The sequence below is a fragment of the Aulostomus chinensis genome, chromosome 16 (assembly GCF_037954235.1).
Source record: "Aulostomus chinensis isolate RoL2024-O1b breed Wild chromosome 16, RoL_Achi_v1.0, whole genome shotgun sequence".
NCBI classification, from domain to species: Eukaryota; Metazoa; Chordata; class Actinopteri; order Syngnathiformes; family Aulostomidae; genus Aulostomus; species Aulostomus chinensis.
Window position 1 is genome coordinate 23,841,728 of NC_141335.1, and position 22,443 is coordinate 23,864,170.

The 22,443-nt window shown below is 43.4% G+C and overlaps 1 protein-coding gene across 2 annotated transcripts in view; it reads right to left on the minus strand.

Moving 5' to 3' along the window:
* The window catches only part of macrod2 (mono-ADP ribosylhydrolase 2), a 439,675-nt gene that overhangs the window by 14,181 nt on the left and 403,051 nt on the right, over nucleotides 1-22,443 (minus strand). For both annotated transcript variants that reach the window (XM_086180851.1, XM_086180850.1), the window contains exons 10-15: nucleotides 17,015-17,053; nucleotides 15,353-15,409; nucleotides 8,693-8,731; nucleotides 8,272-8,316; nucleotides 6,392-6,541; nucleotides 5,165-5,233 (exon numbers count right to left, since the gene is read on the minus strand). In XM_086180851.1, the coding sequence (XP_086036977.1) occupies nucleotides 5,165-5,233; nucleotides 6,392-6,541; nucleotides 8,272-8,316; nucleotides 8,693-8,731; nucleotides 15,353-15,409; nucleotides 17,015-17,053 (399 nt within the window). The remainder of the gene's footprint in view (nucleotides 1-5,164; nucleotides 5,234-6,391; nucleotides 6,542-8,271; nucleotides 8,317-8,692; nucleotides 8,732-15,352; nucleotides 15,410-17,014; nucleotides 17,054-22,443) is intronic.

Genomic DNA, 22,443 nt, shown 5'->3' on the forward strand with positions numbered 1-22,443 from the left:
TCCTCTTCTGGGCCGCACAAACTTCCTAAGCAAAGCAGTCGTCAACATCATCACCACATCCTGGCATCAAAACATATAGAGATGGAAAGTCAAGACAACGAGACAGTCAAGTGACGATGTACTGGAGATGGACAGGAGAGTGTTGATGTTTCTAACAACACAAGTGGAGAGAAAAGGACACAGAGAAGACAGACTTGAGCAGAGGGAACATGGATGCCAGCAGCCTCTGGGAAGGTCTAATTGTGTCTTGTCAGTTGTGTTGAAGTGGAGATTGTTGTGATGGCTAGCTGGGTCAGTTTGTGTCTCCATCCGCTTCCTGCCTGTCACCCCTGCAGGGTCCTTCCTGCCTGGCTTTAGTAAGCCCTTCCAGTCTGTCCCCTACTGGTCCGCCCCACCTGCATCCAGCCAGGCAGAGTGAGAGGCTGTTACAGCACTTGTCTTTGCTCGAGGAGTCATTTGGCCTTAATAGGCCTGTATAGCTTATATGTGAACATTCATGACTCGAAACCCAAGAATCAATGCATCACAAGCTTACTGATCATGAAGAAATAGGGAGGTGTGTGTGTGTGTGTGTGTGTGTGTGTGTGTGTGGTGTATACACAGCACAGAGCACAATCAGGTGATGGAATACTTTTAGCTTAGCAACTCATGCTAACAAAAAAGTTGCTTGACTTCCTGTCAGAATCGTTCAAAACAACTGTCAGCGTGGAGAATGCGTCGAAAGTCTGTTGTTCAGCTGACAAAACGTCTCCCGCTCTGATGTTTTCTGTATCTTCTTGAATGGCGCCAACTTTGTCAAAGGCAGGAAAACATAAGAACTCTGATACATAAATTAAAGATTCAGATTCAACTGCAAGTCTGTCTGTGCTCAGAAACACACTGTTGCTGGCATTAATGGGTGAAGATAAAACTGGCGGGCAGTGTAGCAGGACCCACTATCTCAGACCTCGGCTGCTGTGAACTACACACCTTATTTAGTGTGTGTCTTTGTATCATGCTGATGCCTTTACAGGAGGAACTTTGTAGCAGGACCCACTATCTCAGACCCCGGCTGCTGTGAACTACACACCTTATTTAGTGTGTGTCTTTGTATCATGCTGATGCCTTTACAGGAGGAACTTGCTCAAAGTTTGATTTGAAAGTGGGATGAGCTGCTGTGTACTCAGTGGCATTGAATCCGTGCAGCCATTAAATCTTACCTTCAGAGCTAAGACAATAGCTATCGACTCCTGTAGGAGAATCACACTGCATGAAGGAAAAACAATTTGTTCACAACTCAGATTTATTTATTCCTCGCTTTAGGCAAAGACAGTTATTTTAATTTATGGGTGTTCCATGAGCTTACTGAAGCGGTTGCCCACTCTCAAAATTCACCAGAACAAGGCTTGCTGGATAGACATTTCAAACACAATAACAATGTAGCCTCCATTTCCATTTTCAAAGTATGTTATGAATATTCATAAAGAAAGGATGCTTGGATTCTGACTCAATTTGGTGAGCCTTTCTAACCAGATATCAGCCTCAGAATCTCATTGCCTGTGCAAGCAGATATCTAATAGAATTCAAATGGTGGAACATGTTGCCTTATTTAAAATACAAATCGTTCCTGTGCCTATCACCTTAGATATCTGGGCTCCATATGGATTTCCTAGAGAGATACATAAATCTCTGCAATATCATATTTGTTATGTGAATCGTTCGGATGTTATGGCTCTGCGTTCTTACTTGTGCTATTCACATAAAAGCTATTTGCACTGCTGGTCTGATTTATCTTTAGAGCCGAGACTAAAAGCTTAAACATTTTACTGTAGGCTGATATAATAAATGACGTATGGACAAATAAGAAGTCAGCGCTGTCCTACATCTTCACCCCAGAGGGGGTATCGTTGCTATCGTTAGCAATCATTCTATTAACATGTGATAATGACGACAAAGGTTGGAAATGAACAGAACAGAAAGCTGTTTTCCTTCACTTTGATTATTTAGTGACACGCGTCAACGTGTGCACATAGTTGTGTGTGAGAACAGCAGGGTGTCGACACAGTGGCGACAGCGTGTGGATGCAAATGTGTCAATGCAAAGGGTGATACTTGTGAGCGCCGTGGAGAAATGTCTGTCAGCGCGCGCGAGTGTGACCTGTTTACGACGACGTTCACGACGGAGGCCTCGCGCTATGACAACGTTTAAGCCGAGGCATGAATCAGTGCACACAACTTAAACAGTCATAAAGAAGACTCAAACCCTGCTGTGTGGCTGGCAGCGTGTTCACAACGGGGATTTGCTGACAGCTAATGCTCAGCTGCTGCTGGCGTTACTCACTGGATGACTCGGTTTCATGGCAACCTGCTAAACCAAAATCATCCCTGCTCTGAGAAATAGCTACATACCCGCAGCAACCAGCTCGCCACAAACAAATCTGCTCAAATCTGATTTTGTTGACGCCTTCGACAAGCGGCCAGAACGGCGGAAGGTGCGGGGCAGTGTCAGGTAGGAGGACAGCTTTGTCTCATCGCTTTGCGGCCCTCATTTTACTTCCCTTTTCATGCCAGCAGACGGTGAAGAGCTGCAGCAGGGTCCGTCTACAACATAGAGTTCCCTGTGTCCTTCCTGGAGGCCAAATGACTGGGCCTGCTAAACAGGAGCCTCAGAGTCTGAGCAGACAGCTGCTGCAGTAAAATCACAGAATTTTTAAAGGGAGTCTGGACTGGGAATGACAGGAAACATCTGTATTTGTCATCATCACGGGGAAGTCTGCAGGAGATTGTCTGGTGACTGATGGCTCGTGACTTGTTAACACTCTGGAACATTAATAGCAGTTAGTTAGTGCTTGATAGCCCCTACTGTAGTAGTGCTTAGTTAGCCATTTGTTTACAGTTCACTAATGTATCATATCACATTGCAGGGAAAAAAAATAAAACCACAAAGTCAAGTTTTCCCGATGTTGTCCAGTTCTACATTCCATTGATAAAACTTAGCATTAACTAACTGTTATTAATGTACTTTCACTGTAGGTCGTTTTCATAAGTGAACATCAGAAAAACATATGATGTTTTGTGTTTTTAGACTTTGTAAAATGTAATCGAGAACAGGCCACACCCTCTGATGATGTACAGCAATAAAGACCGGTTCACGCTGATTCCACTCCCGCGGCCCCCGCGACGCTCCGTTACTCCGTGACAAACCTGTTTGAAGCGCTTACCTCGACACAGGAGGACAAAAAGCTTCACAATAACCACATGGATATATAACCTGTGGGCACTGCAGCAGTACATTTCTATTCTAATGTTTTCCTCCAATAATCTATGTGTTTGTTTTAAACCTTGAATGTGTCTTTCCTGTTTCAGCGAGCATGTGACAGGAAGGAGGTGTGTGATGAGTAGAGAGGTTACTGCCTCTCTCTTATTTGACTTGCAAATCACTACTTGATTGTGAATTTAAGAAAAGGTCAAACCGTGAAAAAGGATGGTAGGTGAGGCAAGGTGTGTGTGTGTGTATGTGTGTGTGTGTGTGTGTGTGTGTGTGTGTGTGCGTGCGCGCGTGTGTATAGCAGCCTCATATTCAGATTCCCTTCAGTTGTTAGATTCATGACTCATTCCTCCCATCATTATGAGCCGTTTTATTACTCCTTTCAATGAAGCAGATTTAACCTCTATAGCCATGAGCAGTGAGCCTGATTACAGTTATTATTCCTAATAAAGGGTATTTGCTCGGGAATCGTTTGGTCCTGTCCTGTGAATGGCTGGTTACGCTTGGCTACGTCGGCCTCTGTTGGCCTACATGAGATTCAATATCTCAGACAATTTTGGTCTGTGCTCTGTCCCGGGCCCGGCTCCTTCACACAAAATGCAATCTGCCTGCAATCAGGAATGACACCGCTGTTTACTACTTGACAGTGGCGGCGCACCGCCAGCCCGTGGCAGCTCTGGACAGTGACAGACACTGGCAGGCTCAGCAAGACACAATCAACAGGCTGGAGGGAAGCTGTCCAGTGATGGAAAGGCTGCAGACTTTGTAGGACGTTTTGCAATGGCTTTTCAGAGAGAGCCCTAGCTCAGACAGATCTATCCAGAATGTTCACTCTCACCCTAAATTAATTGAATGTCAGTCAAAGAGAAAGTGAAATAGAGGTGTGAGAATGACTTAGACCTTTGTGTTAATGCAGGCAGGGGTGCACAATTCTACCCTCAGCTGCTCCGGAGAATACGGTTAATCAGTGACAATGTGAGCCAAAGAAAAATACTGCTGCAGCGGGAGAGCAGAGGTCTTAACTGAACGGCTGGCTTCATCCTCCAGATAAACTCCAGTGAGTGAATGCAAATACATGCTAAATATATGACTACCTGACTGCAGCAGAGAGAAAAGATCTGTGGAGCATATTTTAATTTGAAGTCAGCTGTTTTTTAAAACCTTTGTTTGGTTCTTCTTGACTCAAACGTGGGGAACAAGGATGTATTCTGTATTTTTGTCATGTCAGATGTCAACACCAACAACAGATTCATTGTCTTTAAATACTTTCTAACTTCCCTAAACTAACTTTGGTACCGAGCTCAAAGATCAACGCTTCCAAAGAGAGATTCCAAACACAGAGGTTTCACTGAACGTGCCTCCTAAAACATCTGCCCACAGTAGTTTTCAGCAAACATCGCTGATACTGCATCTGATGCACTATATTCATCTGTGGATGAACATGAGATGCTCTGCTGGGTGTGTGTTGTGCCTGACGGGATGCGACATTGACTGAAAATAAAAATACGATGTTGTTTTTTTGAAATCATTTTTGAATAACATTAGATCACACAGGAATAACAAAGCAAGACCAGGCTTTGTATACACACACACACAAAACGTGATTGGAGGATCAATTAATATTTGATTTGGCTTTTCAAGGGATTATTTGAGATGAAATGCAAAATACTGCCAGGCTCATCCTCTAACGAAGCACAAACAGCCATCACTAATGGTTGCTACAAGCCATGTTATTGTTGTTTTACCAACATGGCTTCTAGAAATGTGTTTTGCTAGCGAAGGCAAAGTCCTTGGAAAGGTAGAGAGTAACTCCAGGGGAAAACTAGTTTTCCATACAGCATAATAAAAATGAAAAAGAACAGCAATGCTGAATTAGAATACAAACGCGGCAAAGTAACCAAACTCAGTCCGAGCTTACCTTCCATCTCTACGTTGGACTTCCCTGCATCATCATCTTCTGTCTTTTCAGCAGGTGGCTCTTCCCCTGCTGAAAAATGAAGCAAAACTCTGATGCTATGTCAGTCACAAATCCATGTCACGTCTCTCATCCTTCCCACACCTCCTACAGATCCAGCAGTTTAACGTCAGCCAGGAGGTGGTGGCAGGTGAGCGTGGACGCGGAGTAAAACGTCTGGAGTCACTAAGAAGTGATGCAGCCATTGGAAAAATGGCCTAGTACGCTTTTTAGGTGAAAGAGGCGCTGAAGTTTAAATGTGGAGACTGATTGCGCTGTAGTGGCAGTTACAGTATATTGAATTGTAGAGTAGGTGATGTAGGCACAGCTGCTTCATATTTTGTTAGCAAAGCCGTAGTTCGATAGGAGGCGGGTGCTTGTAGTAGGCGCTAATATAACCTGAAGCTGTGAAGAAGAGGTCAGCTAAACATCGGCTTGGTTCAGGATGAGCTTGTAATTGTGTTCAACTCATTCTTGTGTCTTTTGAGTGAACTGGACTTACAAGAAGGACATGAGTCAAAACAAAAGCTTGCCGCAGACTAAGTGGCCGCAGTTTGGATTGATAAAAACCACCACGACAGGTGTGTGTGTGTGTGTGTGTGTGTGTGTGTGTGTGTGTGTGTGTGTGTTTGTGTGTGCAACCAAGCTCCAGAGATCAATTATTGTATGTCCAATTTGCGATAGGGCTCAGAATCTGAGCCAGTTTCTCCTCAGCGCGCTCTTCTTCTTCCGTGCTCACTGATACATGCGCATTTACTCATGCGCTGAGAGGAAGAAATAAAGAACACCAGAGCAGAGCCTGAGTGCTGCAGGTTTCCTACTGCCAAACATGTAATTTTAGAATGCTGGAAGACAAAAAATGTAAACATCCTCTGGTATGTTGTCATTAGCTACACAGAGGAAGTTGTGTTTTCACCTGTCTGTCTGCCAGCACGGGCCGAGGAAACAGCTACTAAACTTTCTGGCAGATCAATTTAACACAGCGAAAAGCTGCATCTCTTTTCCCCTCCAGCGTTGCAGTGCTGTCATTATGTCAGCCATCAAAGTCTCATGCATTTCTGTCCGTCCAATCTTGTGTTACAGTAAGAAAATACTAACAACGTCAACCCAACACTTTTCCAGTGTGTGCCTGACAACTCTTCCACAAAATCTTTCATGTGCCGGGAAGCACACGTATGTTCCCTAACATACCTTTGTCTTCATTGTTCTCCGTGTTGTTGTCGTCGACACTTTTGTCTTCCTCTCTTTTGTTGTCGAAGCCTGCATCATCGTCTTTGTCTTGGGTTTCATTTCGATCTTCATCCTTTTCTTGATATGGTTCCTCCTGTCCTGAATACTCGTCTGGATGGCAAACATCAACATCAAAAATACACAAAGAAGTAAGTTTTGAAAGGATCCATTACAGTACAGCGAGTCAAGTCTTCACAATAAAGCCTGATACAAGCGGAAGGAAGACAAGCTTATACTTCATTACTCCTGACAGAAACATTTTCATATCAACAGGTTGCTCTTTCCCAGTGCGAGAGGAGAAGTGTTTGACAGGACAGGGAGAAAACATTTAGAAAAGCTGTAACTGAAGTGCTGGCTCTAAGCACTCTGAGCTTTTCTACGTAGATGTTTGATACAGCTCATTTATTGTTCCTTGTTTGAAGCATTTTCAGGTCATATATGATATTTACTTGTACTTTATTTCATATAATTAGGGCTGTGAGATAAAGCAGTAACCGTGATTAATGGCAGCCCAATCCCACATTTTTTTAGGTGCAAAACATTAACTTTAAAGAATAAAATATACTGTATACTTTTTTAATTCACTGGCTGATTTTCTGAATCTGCGTACATGTTGGCTGATGTGAAAACTCTTATTTGAACATATCATCCTGCAGAAAACAGCCTTACATATCTTATGAATGTTAGGTGCCCTCCGTTGTTTACGACCGTCATCTACATAGCGGAGACCACATTAACAACATACAATTACAAAAAAATGTCTAATAGGAAAGAAAACTATAAAGGTTCAGAACAAAGGGGCAGAGATGACACAACGTGGGGCGTTTTAACATCTAATAGTAACAACACGCTGTGGCTTCTGAGCGAGGTCCAGTAGTACCTGGGCAGCAGAACTGCAGTAGTTCTGTCTCTGCTGCAAGTCATGTGTCTGAATTATCAAAACAGTTACATACATTTGTCTGGCATAAATGTGCCAACAATTAGCGGTATTAAAAGGACTTGTTATCACATTAAATCAACAACCCTAAAAATAATGGAAACCTAATTACGCTGGAAGAATGATGTGCTCACTCCAAGAGGGAATGCCGATAAGATCTGTGCACAAAGGTTAGTTTTAACAAAGTAACCAAGACCGCAGTATTGAATACATTGATCTGCGGTCTCTTGTTTCCACTTGCAACACGCACACACACACACATAAATATTGCAACGACTGCATTTTTGTCTGAATTGTTCTGCAGGTGGGGTTTTAAACTGTATCTGTGCTCGCTGTCACTGCTACTTATCTGCTCGTGTCTCACGAGAAAGTAATTACACATTTCAGGTTTTGGATAACATCCCAAGGCTGCTTTTTGCAATAACACTCTCATAGGATATCCACAAAATTCATGTTCGTTGAGGACCTATCTGTCAAAACTTTGTCAATGGGATGAGATTTGAATACAATAAAAACAGAGGAGGCGCTGCTTGCTGCCAGTATGCAAATCCAGAATGTTAATTATATGCAGCGGGAGCTCAGAGGATGTTGAGAAAGAGAGGAATGACGCTTGCTCAAAGTTAATGGTTGTACCTATGTGAGGAAGACATTCATGTAAGCATCTCCCTCTCTGAGCCATCAGTCTCAGGGGCTGTTGAACCAGGATGCACAGACACATTTAGAGGAGTGTGTTCCCTGCTGCTGCTAACACGACTGATCAGGTTGGGCTCCACACTCTCTCTCTCTCTCTCTCTCTCTCACACACACACACACACGCCAAGACAGAAACAAGAGCCGTGTGTGTGTCGGCCAGCTCTGAACCTTCTCTCTAACAGTTCAACACGTGGATGTGAAGGTACCATACCGAGGTTCTGACTCTGCATCACCACGTCCTCAATTCCCACCGCATCTAGAAATAGAAAGGGAACATCTGAGTGTTAGTGCCTGACTTCGCTTTCCATATCACCCCAAACAGCCTTTTAATTCCTCCCCTTTAAGCTTTGTCTTTGTACTGCAGTATGAGAGCAATGGAACCACAAAGACATGCATAAATTAAGTGACAAAAAAGAGGGGGGAAAAGAATGTCACTTCTAAAGCCATACATAATTGAGGGATTTCTTTGTTCCGTGCTTCTGTGATGAGAGACATTTTTTTGTGAGAATGGTGGATGGAAAGACTGAACTGGAGCGAATAGCAAATTCAATTTTTGATGACGAATGATACAGAGAAGCACTGGGAGAGCCAAGGGGCTCTGAACATGTTAATGGTCCGTAGAGCTACATTACCATTGTCACCCTCCTCTTCATCACCTGTTTCCTCTTTGTCTGAAAAGGGAGAGGAGAGATCCATCAGCCAAACACAAACATGCATGGCAATAACACCAGTCATTCATTTCAGAAAACAAAGCAGCCAGTCACACAAAGGATCACAAACTGTTTGTCTCGTCGAGGAAAAGGAATTTTGGAGCTGGCATCGCATTTAAAAACTCACTTGCTTCTCTTTCACAATGTAGATTTGCACATTGCATTTCTTTAATCAGTGAATCAGAAATGAATTTGAATAGTGAGGTTTTCTTCCCATGCATCCTAAAAATGGCAGGGACAATTTATATTCATATAACCCCTCATCCTGCCTGTGGCAGCTAAAGTGAAAATACACTCAAGTGAGGAATACAGTCAACACATGGTTGGATGATCGAAGTCAAAGAACACAGCCAGAAATTATGAGGAAAAATAAGAACAAAAATGAAAGAATATGACTCGGCATCAAAAGAAATCAACAAGTAATACAATCTGATTCATTATTTCCTTCAAGATTGGAATGAGGACGCTTCAACATGTTTTAACTACTAAGTAGGTTCCCAAGCTAATTGAGCAGCGACTTGAGTAGATCTGTGAGTACATTATTTTATATATATATATATATATATATATATAAAATACCATCACAACAGCCATTAAAAATGATAAACAGACTATATAGAGGAGATAGAAGTGCAACAGGCCATGACACACAGGGGAAACTCACTGACATTCAGTCCAGAGAGTATCCGCCCTGATACTCTACAACTGCCTCAGCTACCGTTGCAGAATAAGAACCACCTATTTGACAAAGGCAGATTATTGGAGTAGCATGAAACAAGTTTAATTCTGGCATCATATCTCTTATCCCTGCCTCTACATTACCCCCCTCTCTCGCTCTCTCTCTCTCTCTCACACACACCCACACATATAAACCGATGACATTTGGGACAAACTGAGTAAATGAAAGCCATGACACCAATAAGAGAACATGCTCTACAATGGCTATTGTGCTGCTTCTATAATTGCTTTTTTAACAAGCTGCAGTGAGAAACCATTTTTCCATATCTACGCAATTTTGCCCTGCACTCAGAACAATAAAAATGCCAGCCGCTATTAAATGGGAAAAAGGCCAGTTCTACCAGTGCTGCATGTTTGTCTCAAGTGCCTCTGTCCATCAAGCAGAATGCTGGTGACACACTGTAGATGGCAATCCTTTCTATTAATCATGACTGCCATTTTGAGATGGAGCCTCACACAGAGGGCTGAGAGGAATACTTCATTGGGAAAGCAGGTTAAGATGAAGGCTTCACTGTCTGAGGTCACACTGAATGTTGCTTCTGCATTTCAAATGTTTCAATGATGGTTATATCTGTCGAAAATGAGCCAAGAACAATTTATCAGATACGACAACAGGCTGAACGCAATTTCCTCCCTGTTATTTGATCATTCATATTTGTCTTATAGAATGCAACAGTGTTCAATTTGTGATAAAGGATGCTAAGGGACAGATTGTGGATAAACACAACAACAAAACATTCCATGTCGGCTAGATGTGATTTATAATAGCTTCAAGATAAGTCCAATTAGAGCAGATTCTCTCCACACAGGCAAACCCGGCCATGGCCGCCTCTGTGCTGCTCTCACCAGCAGGTGGCAGCATTGCCACAGCTTTCCTGCCCAACACTCATTGTATTAAACTGCCTTCACTGTGAATCAGGGTCTGACATACTTCACTTCATGACTACAGCCAAAACCCACACCTCAAGACTTTTAGTGTCAATTCCCCACCCTGAATTCTCTTTTTAGAAATATAAAGACAAAATGGAATTTGCCTGCACTTGTGTTAAGTGAGCAGCCGCACTGTAGCATTTTGCTGAAAACACATCTCACAGACACGTAAATGTTTTATTTATGACAACAACAGATCCTGGGGTAAAGTATCACAAGGACATAAACTATTTAGATGTTGATATGCAACCTTCCCACTGTGTCCTACTTGCATTGTCATTGAGTAAACAGCAACTACAGAGGAGATTTCTCAGCATGTAAAAGCTGCCTCTCATTGTCAGCCGTGAATAGAAATGTGGATAAAAGCTGCAAGCAGCGTTAAGTGGGCCCTCGCACCTTGGTGCATGTCAGGGTGGGTCGCAGTGATTGTGTTGTTACCAGAGAGTTACACGGTTATGAAACTAAATGATATTTGGATTCTGCATGAAGAAGCAGACCACTGTGTCAGAAAATAGGCAATATACCTCTATGAATAAAAAGGATGCTACGTCTAGATCACACTGTGTGGTCAGGAGTTGTCCCTCAATGAATGCATGAAGGTTAAGGCTGATCATTTAATGTATTTCTGAGTTATGATGTCACGTGACTGCTATGGCAACACTGATAAACCCACCAACACATGCTGATCTATATTAAGTGTCGACCACGCTCTGTAATTAATGTAAATTCATTTTCTTTCATACGGTCGCCTCCGGTTGCTGGTAGGTTTAATCAATATTGGAATGGAGATGTCTTCTGGCTGGGTCTCCTGTAGAGCGCTGAGGCACAAACCAATACCTCCACTGTGGTGAAACGTGGAAATTCCAGTATAATTTTTGGCTCACTACTTGCTAGAGATCAACAATTCCTTCACAATGTAAAATCAGCACCATCCCTGACATCGTGTTGACCAAAACTGAGAGGAACCTGGTGAACCAGCGAGGAGGAGTATGTAAACCGAACAAATCACACAGAACATTTCACTTCCTCTAGCTACTGAAATGCAGTGATAGATTTGGTCAACCTGGCGAGCCCCCATATGGATACAAAATGGTTCATGTAGGTGAAACTACATATCAGGTATGAGCCTCAGTGACACACCTGGAACCAAGCCTCTGTCCCTGGGGTTACTGCTGGCCCCCATTTTCATGAGAGTTCACCCTTAACAGACACCTCAAAAATGACAACATCTAACAAAATGGCCTCCATTGTGAGTTGCCTTCACACTACTGAATGCTCAGGTCCTAACTGGTTAACTTGGAAAACACACACACACACACACACACACACACACACACACACACACACACACACACACACACACACACACACACACACACACACACAACCAAACCAACCATGTCATCTGTCTTTCCTCAGCACTGTCTACCACACCTTCCATTAAAGCCGACTGGAGCAAAGGACAAAAAGGTAAAAAAAAAAAAAAGGAGCTTGAAAAATTCATGAGACACATGTAAAAGGAAAAAGGGCTCTGAGATGACCAAAAGCTATCATTCAAAGACCTTTTGAATGTGAAATGTGTGTGCATTTGTCAGCGATGTTTGACAGAGTGCCATAGAGCAAGAGCTGGTATCCCGCGGAGAGGTTGATCGCCGGCCCACTCAGCGTTATGTATCTGCATATCCATGCTTGGGGACACGGCTCGCCAGCTCCCCTTCTCTTCCTCCGGTCCTGACTCAAAGTTCACATCTAACTGCGCCCCTGCGGCATCCAGACTTGTCAGATTAGTATTAGCGAGGTCACTAACACCAATCTGATACCAAATAAACACCACATTACGCTTGAATTTAAGTCTTTTAGCTTGAGTTTGACCACATGTATGTACAAGACGGTTATAGATTCACACAAGACAGACACTGAGATCCGATCCATCGAAGTATCTATGGATACAAAGAGCTGTAACCACAGCGACCATCAGTGTAAATGTTACAGCCTTGTCCCTGCTCTTACTACATGCTAGAACTATGGCTGAGTGTGTATGTGTGTATTCTGTAGTCTTCTGGGAATAAAATCAAAGTCTGTTAGGAAATCAGCAGGTTTGCAGTGGTGGACAGTGGAAAAGTACTTGAATTTTTTTCAAATTAATGACTTTTACGCCTTTAGCTTTTTAAGACAATTATTGTGCTCCTCTTCATTTCTCTAGAGTTCATCATTACTGGTTACTTTTCACCAAAAAGCTTTGAGGTCTTTTGTTTTTTATTTATACTTTTTAAATGTGATAAGCCACAACTTCTGCTCCTCCCAGGAGACGAAAACTGATTTGAATCTGAACTCGATTTCCATTTTCCTTTATGTGATTTCATTCCCATGGTGACTATTTTCAAGCCTCACTAAACTCTGGGTTTCAGAGAGCTACATGATCACATGTAAATGCATTGTGCAACCATCACAGCGATGCATTAATATAACAAAATGTGTATTTTTAAAAGCAAATATACTTCGCTCAATTAACCAAAGTAACTTAACTCAAGAGTATGAGTATTCTAACGCAAGTACTGGGGTTGTGTACTTTGTCCACCACTGCAGGTTTGACACCCAGGCTTCATCCATCTCTGTAGGAAACGGTCCTCTGGACAGTAGCGCCGCTGAGCACAGCCGAAACTAAAGCAGCTGCAGGAATCAGCTTCCCACTCTGCTGCTGCCTTCAGCTGCACAAGACAGAACCTTCTTCTTCCACTTCGGAGAGCAAATAAACATCATAGCGCAGCTTCACGGATGGCTGCCATCTTCTGTTGTTGTTTTGGGATGCTAACGAGAGGAGGACATCTCGCTTGCATCTCAGTGTGGACACAAGAGACACACATTAATGCTTCCAAAAAAAAAAATGTGATCAGGAGTTGAGTCACTGTGAGATGTATTCAAATGAAGGTGAAAGAGATTCACTGTGGGTTTGGGTGCAACTCCTGAAGATGCACCTCATGAATCCTCTCTAGACCTCCACGCCACCCCATCCCCCCAACCGTGCCTTCTATGCCTCTGTCTTTTTGTAGCTCTCAGCAGCTGCAGGCTTCTGTTTCATGTGGATTACATCACAATTTAGCTCATCACACACAGTTAATCTGTTACAAACACAGTTCAGGGTTATTTGTAGTGGAAGCGAGATCCGCTGGTCTCTTTTGAAGAAGAGTTTAAATAATCTCTGTTCACTTGCTCGGTTCACCTTGGAGTACATATATTTTTTCTTAAATTTCTGTAAAGTTTTACATAGAAATACTGTGTTTTGAACCGTACGCATGAAGCACATTTATAAACCAAAGTGCTCGAGGCAATCGGATTAAAACAGATCAAACAAACGGCATAATATCGTACGCAGTGACATAATGTGAGATGCATTTAAATGGTTTCATCAAAAGATGGAGAAGCTCCTGTTTTATGTTTGCACTTTCACACAGTTGGGTGTTTGTGTTAATTGTGTGCTTTCTACAGTTTTCTCTCCGCCCTCCCAGTGGCTGGAGGAGCACGATGTTTGTGCAGAAACAACTGTAACTGCAGCAGTTGCTGTGCGGCAGCCAGAGAGGCCCTATAATAGCCTTCAGGTCACTAAGCAGTGTGTTTATCATGGAAGAACATCTGAGAATATTTTCTCTTCATCTGTACTGTGGCTAAAAGCCCCCTGTGCCTGACCCATGGTTTGTGGAGTGTGAATCCCCCCCCCTCGGGGGTGTGACGAATGTGATGGATCACATGGACACATTATTGACAGACACACTCCCCAAACCCTGCAGCATAGTGTAATTTATTCTAACAAAAAAAGTGCTCAACTTATTGACAAAATCAAATACATGACCTTTTTTGCCAGCCATGTAGACAGGATGTGGATTTTCTGTTTGTAAGAACGTCTTACGGCGGCGGCGGCGGCGGCAGTAAGAGACTCAAGGATCTTAAACTATCTCACACAGCTGACGCTCTGTTTTTGCAGCTAGCTCCCTGCTATCTTGACATCTGAGTGTTTTCTATGATTAATTCTTACTACGTGCTACATCGAACCAGACCTAACCTTTACAGTGTCGGCGGTACAGAATCATTTCATTCCCTTCCTGTGAGAGAGGTTGTCTCAAGGACTGAGTGTTCCCATGCTAGAAAGCTGTGCCAAGGCCTTTTGTGAATGGATTAGTTACTATTAAGCTGCCAGGCCTGATAAATTAGGATTTATAAAGATTATTACAGAATACTTATGCCCTCCTAATGCTGGTGATTGAATTTGTGAATCACATTGAATTATGGCTGTGGATTACAGAAAGGTATGTTGAATAGGCAGTCAGAAATGGCTGCTTTGTCTTAAAAACACAGCGTGTATTGACAGCCTTGAAGTGACTGTGCTATCTAGTCCAGCCTCTCACAGTCAGCCAGAGAGAAGATGTGCTTCTTTAAAGACAACAACCATGACCGCTATCTTTAAAAATTCCCTGCAACCTTTAGGCTTGAAGACAAATGGATGGTGTACGATTTTAATTGCCTACTAACACCCTCCAGTGTAAGAATCTAATTATCTTTGGTCCATCGTATTGGAGAAGCCTATAATTGTTTCAATATTACACATCCAAAGGGGCTGAAACTGCAGAATAGCCAGATAATGGCTTCTTAAACAAGTTTGCCTCCAAGAACACATTCTTTTGTAAAAGACCAGGCTTCATCTTGTATTCATTTCCCCAAAGAGGAACGCAAACTAGAGAGCAATGACCATTACAGATGATTACCGAACAAGAACACACTTCATTAATTCACGCATACAAAATACTTTTTCTGTAAACAAATGTTTCCTCTGTAATGCTACCTGGCACGTTCAAACACAAGCAGTCCTTATTAGAGCACTGCTAAACAAAGACACATGCAGATGCACGCAAACCGGTGTACCTCTGTTGCTGTCGCTCTCTTCCTTGGTTGTGGATTTCGTAGACTGAGGCGTGTTATCTGTGAGTAAACAGAAATAAACAGTGTTTCAGTGAGGCATCACATCGCAGTCACTAAACCCTCTTGTCAATATTAGATGAGAGATGGTGTGAGTGAAGATGACACCGATGAGTCTAACTTGGCCCTCCTGTCTCAGCTGACACCAGAGCATGAGGGAGAACTCGGTGGCTCCCTTTTTTTGGGGTGGTGTGGGACGGGGGGGGGGGGGGGGGGTTATACCTGCCTGACAAAAAAATGAATCCTGTGAGAGAGAAGAAAGAATGTGAGGCTTTGAGATTGACCAACTCTAGAGTATAGTCCGGGACAAAAGCACCATTCCATGAATGGCGGTCACTGGAACCTTTGAAAAGGCTCCAAGCTGCATGGATTCAAACTCTGGCCGGTGGAGCAGAATAAAAGGCCAGTTCTTGGCTCCGCTGCAGAGACCCATCAAACAAGGCCAAAGTGAAGCAGGGTAGGGCTGGCATGATGCTACAACACGACTAGGAATTATCAGGGGTTATTTCAGTTGGCTTGAACTGCTCTGGTGCTACTTCATTATACTGTATGCACTGTAAAATTGCTGGTGGGAAAAAAACGAGTCAACAGCGGAGTCGATTAGGCCTGAACAAAAGCACAAGTTCCTCTCGGCCAAGTCCTTATGATATAGCTATTACGTGCACGTTGTTTCACTCTAGAATATCACATTTTACAGGCTGCTTATAAAAACAGCTCTTTTATGTTCACCCAAAATGGATTTTCATTGAAAACACAGATGCGTGTAATTGGCAAATCATGTGGGTGATTTGGGGAGGAAAAACATTTTGATAGCACCCTGGGTCCTACAACTGTGGTAATCTGAACACCTCCTATGATGGACTGTAAAACTAACAGGGCTCTCTGCTTAGTTGGCTGCACGTGTTCAATGACGTCTTTGAGGGAAACAGCAGTTGGACCGGGCGAGGCTCTGGTCTGAATCCTTTTTGTACTCTGAAAGAAAATCCGCCATCAGGGAAACATTTCATAAAAATGATGTTTTTTTTTGGTCTACAAAGGAGAAAAAAAAAACCCCAGCTCAAACTTAATTGGATTTATTGTTCCTGCTATTTAAACAATACACAGACTTCCGTGAAGCTTTCTGTGTGTACCAGCGCTTATTCAGGACATCAGCGCATAGATAAATGTCAATAGTTTACCCTGATAAGCAGTATCTGGGAGTTGCAGGCCGGGTGCCAAGATGGTACAGAGATAAAAGCACTGACGTGATGTTTGTGCGACGGCCCAGGACATGCTGCGAGGGGATGCTACTCTGCTGTTTCTCTGTCACTCACTTTAGGTGGTCTGAAGGCATTGTGCTGCTAAACTGGATGAAGAGAATGGTGTTGGGAATTAGCTGTGGATGTAAGCTTGTGTAATGTAATGTACCTGACACAAAGTGCTTTTAACAGGGATGTGTCAGGCCTGCGATTCCACTTGTCACCAGATGAATAAACATTCAATTTCTTCGGCTGCATGAAACCTAACAAATCACTGTCACAAGTTAAAGCGGCACCACTCACTCAACCGTACGCTTTAAATGGAGGTGTTAAGGTGAAAAGGCAAACCATGAAATATTCTGTCACTCACCTCCCTTCGGCTGCTCCTCTGTAACCTCCATGTCATTGTCTGGAAAAAGAGAGTGTGTCAAACCTTGCTATTTTCTAAGGTTTGATACAGCAAGTCATCACAATGATTAGGGCACAGCATTGTAATGCCACACTGCTGTGTGCTTCATGCCTGCTGAAACCTGTAAAGATACAATATAGCTTGTGTTTTCCTTTGAATGTGAGTGAAACAGGATAGGTTTTCTATCCTGCCATTTCACATGCCTAGAGGCCGACTCTCTCACCGTCTCCTTCACCTCACACCGGAAAACGCTCGGAAAACTCACCAACAACCCTGCACTGCCTCCCTCTACTCCACCGGCAGACAGCCTTGGATCTGGTGAGTTATTACATCAAATGGCTGTGTGTGTGTGTGTGTGTGTGTGTGTGTGTGTGTGTGTGTGTGTGTGTGTGTGTGTGTGTGTGTGTGTGTGAGAGAGGTCACATTCATGAGACATTCTTTTTCAATTAAATCGCTGTACTGGTAGGCTCAACATAAATTACACAAAAACCACACATTTCCTCGAAATGCTGTTGAAAGATTGTGGGCTGGCTCGGACAACCGCACCTTAGAAAACCTCTTTGATTGTCTCCTCTCTTTATGTCTATTGTGAGAGACAGACCGCGGTGTTTCTGGGTGGATGAGTTGAGTTGCACAGTGGGAGACGAGCGAGAGGCTTTGGATACTGTTTTAAGAGGAACTGCAAAGTGAGAGGGAGCTCCTGGGGCTCACACAAACACATGCAGAACAGCATTTGAGCCATCGCATGTACTGTATGTGTATCTCAATATTCGTGTGGATGGATAAGTGAGGGCATATATGCACCAAGTCTGTCTAGGGTGTGTTTCGGGTTGTGAAAAAGAAAAAGCCAGCATTAGATTTGATGAAAGGCTGTTGTCATCTGTTCTGTGGAAGTGTAACCATCAGAGCTCCCTACGGATCCGGCGACAGGCTTTTCTTTTGTACAACACTGAATAAAAGAGTACAGTGCATTAATCTAACCCTGCTTGGGGAAACAAAGGCAGGCCTATGGATACAGTACAACAATAGCGCAAGAATGGAAACATGGGATGTCACATGCTGCAACATTATTAGCACTGATCAACACTGCTGTCAACACAGGAAATGTATGTGAATTAGTCTGGAATCACATTAAATGACTCTTTGTTTCCAGCGGCTAAAAAAACCCCCAAAACAGCACAATTATACAAGGAGTTCACATGTTATTGCTTGTTTACTCTTTCAATACACCAAAAGAGATGACGAGATGAAAAATTCCAACATTTCATAGTTCAAAATTTTGGTCAGTTCTATAAATGTGAACATGCGTTGTGTCCATAGCATCCTGTCTACCAGATGCACAACAGAGAGAATCACTATCGTGAACGATTGTTATTTTGTAGCTGCCCAGTGTCCCCGGCTCAGGGAACGTCCCTCCACCGCAGAACTTCCTTTTCCTTCAAAAGTTACTGTGTGTACACTTTTATATCTGTGTTTTTCTTCTAGGATAGCTCAATGTTTTACATAGGTGATTGTGTTGTGTCCTGCTTTCGAGGGTGGGGTGATCTCGCCTTGAGCATCAAATGAACCAGAACCGCCACCGCTCATATATCCTCGACTCACCCAGTCAAACGGAGTTGTTGCGAGGACAGAGGACTAGGAGGTGCTGGAGGCAGCGGGTGCAGTAACAGACATCTGTAATCTCCTGGCAGATGACCTCAAGTGCTCCTTCCTAGTGGGTCACGGCATCCTTGCGGGCATGTCATAATCTACCATAAGTTCCTCTTTACATGCGGTTACATTCAGTTACACAGCTTGGGGTTAATTCATGTTATGCCCATCACAAATCTAAAATTATTAAATCCCTTCCAACTCACTTTAGCACCATGAGTGTGTGCAATTTAACGAACAAAAATGGATTTCGACACCCACAAAATTCACCTCTAAATGATCTACAAGTGACCATGTCCAGCCAGCATTGTGCCTGTAAGCAGCTAGGATGTGGACATTTTTGACAATTTATGCAATTTATGCATAACTGTTTTCACATAAGATGAGGAGGAAACTAAATCCTCACATCTGCCAAAGCTGTAGTCTGAGAGGCTCACGAACACACCATGGTCTCCTCATTTCCAGACCACCAGGGAAAACCTAGTGAAACCAGCGCAGACTTCATTTTCACCCCTCACGGGGTTCCAGTAGCCCTTCATATCCTCCGTCAACAAATTACAAGTGTGCGTGTGATAGCAGTGTGTGCGTAGCGCGGCTCCACTTCTTCCAAAGCAGTGGGGGGTGGAGGGTATTCGTTTTCCAACAGACATGTGGGTGTAGGTGTGTGGGTTGTGGGATTGGGGGAATCAAGTGTATTAAGTGCCATGTAAATAAATGTCGATTGCAAAGTCGGAGAAAGAGTGTGAGAGAATGTAGCAGCCGCTGCAGGTCTGCGGGCTGTGTTCATACTGTCAGCACTAAGGCTGACAGAAGAGAAGAAGAGATGGAGCCCAGCTTGTGGGCAGCCACCCGGATCATATTAGTGGAGAAGTACAGCCCGAATCAATTTCAACATACTTTTACTCTCCACAACCACAGCTGCCTGATTGCCTCCATGCCTGAAAATAATACGAAAGGCAGGATAAATGAAGGACTATGAACCAATCTGAATAATACACTCATCTCATTATTACGATTGTTAATCAATTAATGGGTTTAATTATTCTCTTTTTTGCAGCGTTTATTGATTTTTCTAATAGATCCTTTACATTTCTGTTTACAGAAGGTGTTTTTTTTCCCCCCCCCTCGTAGTTAGTTTCTTAAATTGATTTTAATGGTTATGACACTGAATTTTTCAAGGGTGCTCATTCTCCCCGGCAAAAACATAAAAAATACAAAATTGAGAAAAAAAACCATGAAATAACAAAAACATAAAAAGTGCGGGGTTGGAGCTTCTGACAACATTCTGAAAAAAAAAAGAGACTTTATTTCAATTGAAGGTCACTGGCATGTTTTTGCTAAAGCACCTGACCAAAACAACATCCTGCCCTCCTGAGCTACATGCTAATGACATCAACTATTCATCTCTTTGGATATTATATATGTGTGTGTGTGTGTGTGTGTGTGTGTGTGTGTGTGTGTGTGTGTGTGGGGGGGGGGGGGTTCCAGTGTTGTTTGCTCTTAAAAGCAAAACTGATACTTTTCTAACCGTTTTAGCAAAGTTGTCACAACACCTTTATGTATGTGTGTGTGTGTGTGTGTCTGTGTGTGTGGTTTATGACTTCTAAGTAATGAACAGGTCATTGCCTCACTTGTTATGAGCTCAGCTGGGCAAAGTGGGTAATGGATGGTGAATGGGACTACAGAGGCAAACGCTGTAGTTTCTGTGTGTATCAGCTTGTTTACTGATTTGCATATTTCAGTATTTGTGTGTCTGAGAGGCCTCTTTTACTGAAGTTAGAGCTCTTAACAAGTGGAGCGATCCCTGAGCTGTACGGTGCTACACAACAAGGGTCTGGTTCTCCTGTCATATCTCATCAGACAGCTTCTCCACTCGTGAGTCTGTTTGAACCCTGAGCACATACCACCCAACTCGTCTAAGGTTTCTCAGTGTTGGAAAACGCACGCACAAACACACACACGCGCGCGCACACGCACACACACATGCACACACACACACACACACACACACACAGTGTTATGTTTGTTTGTGCACCATGCTTGATGTCCCTGTCTGCAGGTGTGTATGAGTATTCTTGTCAGTACAGGCCACTTTTCTAGTTCCCTTCCCAGCCAAATGTAACCATATTTTGTCTGTCGCACATAATGGCAGCTGGTGTGACATCACATTGTACTGAGGCAATTTCCGATATGCAAATGTCCTGTTTACATGTTCCTGTTGCAGACACTGTCACTTGACAGATTGCTGGAATATGAGGAAAGCAGCAATTGGATGAAAAATGAGAAAAGTGAGACTCCAATAAATAAAAATACCATCAGCCCTTGACACATTTGAAACTGATATCAGAAGGAAGATGCAAGATGCAAGTACACACACACACACGCAAATTACAGAGAGATCAAGGCTGCTATTCACAACACCATAGGAGCTAACGCAGCTGATGGAGGAGCCAGGAGAGAAGCTCCGCCTCTCCTTGAGCTAAAGAATTAGAACATGGAAGGATGAGGTAATGACTAGGAACAAGGAGAGGTGGAAGTGAGAGTGAGCGGGGGAGAGACTAGGGAGGGTCAGTGCGAGGGAAGGTTACTGGAATCTTGATGATGTTGGAGGAGACAGAATGGTCTCCGTCCTCTGTGCGATGCATTCAGTGTCACTGCAAGAACTACCCAACGCTCTCTGGCACTGAGGATGAGGAGATGTTCTCATAGCGCTTCAGCACACCTGCGGAGTTAATTCACAGCCTCTGAGTCACTGCTGTCATTCCTGGCAGGATAAATGTATCTCTTTTCACACGACAGGCTTACGAATTCCCTACGTGATGCAATCATACCAATCAGCATTTCTTTCTTTAAAGCACACCTTTCGACTGCTGCTAAACTCATTAACACCGTACAGCTAATACCAAAGTGTCTGTATTCCACAATCACAGCCCAAGTGATGATATTACCTTGTAGCTTCCATTTCTAGACAGTGTGGTGAAACATCTGAACATGCGAACAAGGTGAAAGACTGGAGCAGGTGTAGGTGGGGTGAAGAACTCGCCTGCCTCTCTCCAGACAATGACCCTGGCCGGAAAATGTCTAATTTATTTAGCCACTTGGTCTATAATGGAATTAACATCCTCTTCAGCCCACACATGCACACTGAGCAGTGATGAAGGGGGCCTGTAGCCAGGAGGTCAGAGTGCACGTGAAAGACAAGACGGTGAGATGAGGAAAGGCACTTGAGCTGGCACCACGGTGTGCGCCGCGTTAGCCTTATGGGACGACCCCACAATTAATCAAAGCCTGACCTTTGCCATCCTCATTAGCAACTCACTGCATGTTGGTAAATGATGTAGCTCATACAGAATTCTATCTAATAATATAAGCCCTTATATGTTGATATTTTCCCTTTGTGACACACACACACACACACACAGACGGTTGTTTGGTTTCTTTCCTGTTCCTAGTCATGGAGAGATGTAGGGCAGTTATCCACTGACAGCACTTGTAAATGGTGAGAGTGATAACTGGAGAACAACAGCTCCAGATTCTCATCTCAGGGCACTAATATGATGAGACGGGCGCTGGGTGCAGGGGGGGGCAGGCAATATAATTAAGGTCTCTCCCTAGAATGTAATCTTTCAGGAAAGAGCCTGGGCGGGGAGCAGGACAGATGATGGGAGCACACAGGGAACAAAACACTCTCCATCTGGGAGCAGCGAGATGAAGGCCTGAGAGCTACTATTCCGTTGGGG